Source organism: Lichtheimia ornata, assembly GCF_029851405.1.
Source record: "Lichtheimia ornata isolate CBS 291.66 chromosome Unknown scaffold00020, whole genome shotgun sequence".
Taxonomy (NCBI): Eukaryota; Fungi; Mucoromycota; class Mucoromycetes; order Mucorales; family Lichtheimiaceae; genus Lichtheimia; species Lichtheimia ornata.
Genome location: NW_026695340.1, coordinates 462258 through 468338, shown reverse-complemented (window position 1 = coordinate 468338; position 6081 = coordinate 462258). Strand labels below are relative to the sequence as shown.

At 44.5% G+C, this 6081-nt stretch overlaps 1 protein-coding gene and 1 non-coding gene across 2 annotated transcripts; one reads left to right on the top strand and one right to left on the bottom strand.

Moving 5' to 3' along the window:
• Positions 1-32: 32 nt before the first annotated feature.
• O0I10_005238 lies at positions 33-114 on the top strand. Its single transcript has one exon. It is a non-coding gene; the product is annotated as a tRNA-Ser (tRNA).
• A 262-nt stretch (positions 115-376) lies between these two features.
• On the bottom strand, positions 377-5909 carry O0I10_005237 (uncharacterized protein; the record flags this gene model as incomplete). Its single annotated transcript, XM_058485284.1, has 6 exons — positions 377-532; positions 593-1279; positions 1335-2297; positions 2358-3778; positions 3839-4730; positions 4791-5909. 6 exons carry the CDS (start codon positions 5907-5909, stop codon positions 377-379), a joined length of 5238 nt encoding a protein of 1745 aa, XP_058344111.1.
• Positions 5910-6081: the final 172 nt, after the last annotated feature.

Genomic DNA, 6081 nt, shown 5'->3' with positions numbered 1-6081 from the left:
AAAATGAAAAGTGTAGAGAAAGCGAAAGAGATGACAACATGGCCGAGTGGTTAAGGCGTGAGACTAGAAATCTCATGGGCTCTGCCCGCGCAGGTTCAAATCCTGCTGTTGTCGTCCCCTTTCACAGGGACAATATTCTCTTTTTGTTTTTTTTTTGTTGATCTGCGAGATCACGTGATCTTGTTGTTGTTGCAGCATTAGATGTTGCAACTTCTTGTTGCTATGGATACATATATAATTCAATGGATGATGTGGAAGTATAAAGAAAAGCTAAACACGTGGTCATAGAGATTTGATTATGTATATAGTTGTTCTTTATCCAACTTTGGGAGTTAGCTTTGCATAAAAGTACAATGGATAATAGAGTGGCATTGTTTTATTGTCTATTTAACTCTGAAAGAAGCTTGATTATCTGCTCGCTACTTTGCTGATTCAAGGATTCGGGAGGGCATTGTTGTATGGCTGCAATCAATACATGTTTGGTATAGTCGTCGTCGATAAGAGAGGTTGCTCTTAGGATGCGTTTGATCATCTAACATAAACATGGTTAGCAAATTGGAAGGATACATTGAATTGGGGAAGAGGGGCATACCTGTTGTTGGCCAGCATGATGAGCATCTCCTCTTGCAACAATATCAGCTAGCATATATCCACTCTCCCAGGATGTAACGAGTCGATTGAATCCATCTTCTGCCGCTGAGGACGCTTGTGTCTTTAGATTTGACCACCACCAAAGGGCCATTGCTGTATATCTCAAAGCGCAGGTCACGCATTGTCGAATGGTTTCGGTTTTGGATTCGAGGGATCGGTCGCTTGCAATGACAATCAAAATATCGAGCATACGCACCATCCATGCTATACGTTCCTCATTCGATTTGCATTCTGTTTGCAGCATGGCTCGTGTCACCTGATTCCACGTACGGCTATCATCCACTTTTTGAACAATAAGCTGTCGCATCACATCCGTAATCCATTGTGTTGCACGCGTTGTTCGTTTCAATCGACACATTTCAGCCATAGCAGTCGTGTAGATGTATGCATCTTGCTTTGTCAATTGGCCAAGCTTCTCCGATTCCAAAACACTGCAATCAATCGCCTTGTATACCAGCTTTTCAATACCCAAACCGAGGTATCTTCCAGTGTCTTTGGTGATGAGTGGCATGGTGAAGTTGAAGTACGTCATATCGCGTATCGTTCGGATCAGCATCTCCATATGTTCATCCTCAGCCGTCTCATGGATAGGTGGAAGGTGATCACACAATGTGGATAGCAATGTCAACTACATGTTGAAAATAAGTTCACTTGATCGTATTGCATAGTGTGTTAGCGTGTACCTGGATATCATGGGGTAGTTTTGATAGTCGCTTTGCATAAGGTTCAAAGATTTCAATGCACCGCATTTCTGAGATACTTGACTTTTTGGTTACTGCATCCATGCCTCGTCGTTTAAAGCCCGTGCCAGAGACATTGCGATTCGGTAATCCACTCAACTCCAATATTTTGCCAAGACCAAGCTCACCCGTGAGAATGCGCTGAACACCAGGATCGCAAACAGTGAGTTCAGAAACAATGTACTCGGTCAACGACATGGAAGTGGATGCATGCACACTTGCAAACTCGATACATTTAGCACGTAAAGATTGCGATACGGATGAAATGTCTGCAAGGAGTTGGAACCAATTCACTGGTGGTAGAGGTCCTGGCGTTTCACTCAAACTTTGGATCAACGTTTGCATACATTGGATACCATGGGATGATGGGTATCGAACGAGATCGGTCAAGCTGTCGAAAACGGCCCTCAAATAACTTGTATTGTTGTTCAAACGTCCATAGGATTTGGGTTCAGTGGATGCATTCAATAACACTTGGTTGGTGCCGGCAGTATTTTGATCGATAGCACTTGCATTACGCATATCCACCGCTGCTTGGTTGACTTTACCACATACAATGGCTGCGATACGTGCTGTTCGCAAATCACCCACTGTTGCAGTACCTCCAGGTGTAGATAAACCAGCTGTTGACATGAGCTTATCCAAAATATCAAGTCGTGCTCCGCCATCGTATTTGCGTGCTTCATCCAACAAGACCTCTGGATCCACTGCTGGATTCAAATAATCAACGCCAAGAAGACTTCCAATCTCGAATAATGATGTAATGTTGTTGATATCCAAGGTGTTGTGTAAAAGCGCCATGTATTGAGCACTTGCTTCAGTTTGATCGGTACTGGCAATCATGGAAACGCGTTTGACATGCGCAATAGGGATGCTAAAATGATAGCAATATCCAGAGAGTGTTGACTAGCATATAGAAGTTAATACGTTATTCTCCTTTTACGACTTTGCTATGTGCATACTTACATCACGCAATGCTATATTCTTTGCTTGTTCCAATACTGATAGACCCTCATTGTATTGCCCATTACCAGATGAATAAGCGACCACCCATGGAGCACCAAGCAAAATGCCTGGATTGATATTGCGCGTCGAGCCTTCTTCAACAAACAGCTTGAGTGTCTCTTTGGCGAACCACGTGACATCTTGCATATCATTTGCATGAATATTGGATGCCCATCCCATCATGATACCAAGTGCACGTCCTTCCGAGATTTGCTGACAGGGCCTATTGCAATAGTCCAATAGCGTAGAGATACCCGATTTGCTGAGCGTGTCAATGCCTTGCGTCTTGGTAGGCCATGTAGCTAATGCTGCTGTGAAATGACCTGCTGCATAGCCTCGAGCAAGTTGCACCAAATCCACTACTGCACCAATCTTTCGACCATTATCCTCTGCCGTTACATCATCCACGAGCATGCCAAGAATGCGAGACGCCATCTTTTCATTGGAAATGGTGCAGCTGGCTATATAACCCAAGCTGAAATAGGCTGCAAATTGTACTTCGTCACTCATCAACAAGGTGGTGGGGATACTGCCAGCGGATTGATCGGGCGAGAGTATATACTTGGCGAATAGAACATCCAGTATTTGAGATGCACATGAGGAGCCAAAGGAGGGTGATAATCGAGTGGTGGTAATAGCAAAGCCAGCCAAAGCGAGAAGAATGTTGCATGTCATTCCAGGTACGGTACTCTTTTCAAGTCGTGCCAACAAATCTTTGAGGATTTGTGTTCCTCGAAGTTCAAATGTCGCTTCCTCTGAAACCAAAGCTGCACCGAATACGGAGACCCATCCACTCAAGCTGGAGATGCGTACCATCAAATGATCCGTGAGACCGATATCGGCAAGGGATGTCGTCATGCATCGATACCACTTTGCTTTGGTCAATGTATCATCACCACCCGTTGTCGTTTTACGATCCACAAGATGTGCATTGGAAACATGAAGGAGCGCAACAGCATAGCCTGCACGTAAGCCAGGTGGTGTTCGTGCTTGTTCCCATTCCTTAACAACCATCGCACCTGCTTCATCCTCCTTCCTGCCAATAGCATTGCGTGTAGAACGTGTTTGAGATTGCTCGCTGCTGCTGTTGGTGGTGTCCTTATTACTCGATGTATCCTCAGCAAATAAACCACGTCGCATATGATCAAGCTCATGTGAAATAAGCTTAGCAAGTACAGCCGAGTGTGAGGCATCAGGTGCTGCAATGATCTGCTCCGTGAATTGTTTGGCTTTTTCAGGTAGAATGCGTTGGATATCAGTTGCTTGGAAATGAGCGAGTGCTGAAAGTGCCGATGATCTCACTTTGTCGTTTTCTGAAGCAATAAGTGGTTCCAAAAACTCGTCAAGGATAGCTTCCTTAAACTCCATATAGGGTTCAGATACTACATTGTGTGAAATGTGTCAATTGAGTGTCCACAAGTGTTACTACAATAAAGTAATACCTTCATCTCGATCGCCAACAATGCTGAAAAAGTCGCAAAGGCCTTGCCAAAGTACGATAACTTGGTGAACAGGAAGCTCTTTTGCAAAAACAGCAATATAGCTGATGGCAACGGTCCACAAGGAGCGTGGTTCTCCTAGCTCGGCTCGAATACATGCGTTCATGATTTGGACAATCACAGCAAGAGATGCAATGTTGAGGTTGGTACAAGTCTGCAAGAGGGAAATAGCCATAGGAAGTATATCTTGAGCGGTTTGTCGAGAATGGTGCTTGCAAAGATCTCGCATACTTGTCAACACAGCAAGTTCCATTTGAACAGCCCCCTTTTCTTCTGGTCGTGTCGCTGATTTACGATGCAGGATCCAATTGGCAATCACCCGTTTTAATTCATGCCATACGCGAGGTTGACGTTCAAACATCTTCACTAGCACCTTGAATCCAATAGCCGCCATGGTCGAATCACGTGCCTGAAGCTGAAATGAGCCTTGTACCATTGGAAGAATGACTTGCAAAATCTTGGATGTTGTCACAGGATCATTCAAATCCACAAGCGATGGGAAGACAGTGTGATAAATATAGAGAAAAGTGTCACCAGCGATGGCATTGTGTGAGCGCATCAAATAGAGCAACAACATAAAGACGGGGAACTTGAAAGAGTGCATGTCGGTCGATGTTGATGATAAAGCTGATAATCGATTCATACTCTTGTGTCGTATAGCAACCTCATTGTTGAATACATAAGGCGTGGTGAATAACAAAGAATGGGCGAGAGACACTTTGTTTAATGGCATCGTCGTATCCCAATCATGACGATCTTGCAAAAACTGATCCACGTGGGTGATAAGGTGTGACATGCTGCCATGGATTGAATACTTTGGAATATCTCGCTGAATCTATTATGCAATAACGTTTAGCGTCCATTTCATATGAAACCCATCCGTGAATATGCTTACCTCCTCGAGGATTTTTGACTTTGATGGTTCATTGTTCTCTGCTGCCTTGTTCAAAAACGATAACAGTTCCAATGCACGCGCCTTTCGTGCCTTTGTGAGTGCATCCTCCTCGACCACTTCAGCCCAAGTTTGAAACAATGGCAAAATAGCAACCAATGCCATCTTTCCAAGAGAGTGTGCTTGTATGATATCACGCATCATACTCAATATGACATCTTGATCGCGAACGGTTTGCACCATCATCAGCAGATACGACAAGCTTGCCCAAAAGAGGTGTGGATTAGGTGATACCAATGGCTGTCCGCTGCAAATGTCCACTGATTGAATGATCCGATACAATCGCTGAATAAAGGGTAATGTCCAATCGCCATCGGTTGCTGCATCGTATGATCGGCATAGCAAATCAAAGAATATGTCGGTTGCTATGGCTTTAACCTCCTCCTCAGGTGCATCTGGGATTTGAAAGACGCCCACAAGAAAATCCACCAATTGAAGATACAAAGAGGTGCCACGTCTGGTAGGGTAACGTTTGATCACATCACTGATGTAATAGTAGATCTCGAGTCGTTGATCCATGGATGGGAATGGATTGCTGAGTCGTTGGAGTAAAGCGGTACCACGCGTGACATCGGCTGATAGCAGGATGCGATCAAAAAAGCTGTCAAGTGATCCAAGGAGAGAGACTCCATCATCACCATCATCATCATCACCCTCTGGTGGGTTCAATAGATAGTCGGCTTCCTGGAGCAGGTCATCATAAAGATCAGGCCGTTGTTGAGATATGACAATGAATGGGTGTACAGTTGCCGAAGGTGAAGCTGCTACTGCAAATTCAACCGATGCATACAACGCTCTCGAATGGAAATGCAATAGACTCGATATGGACCGAAGGAAGATGCTTGTCTTGAGCTTGTTGGTGCTGGTCAGAACGAGATTCTGTAAATGAAGCAGTGCGTCGAGAAATGCCAAGTCATTGGATAGCACTTTGCCGACAATCTTTTCACAGACATTGGACGCTGCAATGGGTGTCAAACTGGTATCCGCCAATGCTGCCCATAGCTTGTCGACTGTTGTGGAGGAGCGAGTCTGGTGGATCTCCACGAAACGGTGATCAGCCATAAGAGGGAGTCTCGTGGAAAAGAGCGGACACTTTGAGAGGAGACGCGTCTTAAATGCCGCTTTTGAGTTGTGTCATACATGTGTATATGCCCCATATCATGCGCATCAAACTCTTGTGCCTGTACATTAAATAAAGATTCCCATATCAAACTCTAAGCACTTTTTAATCTTT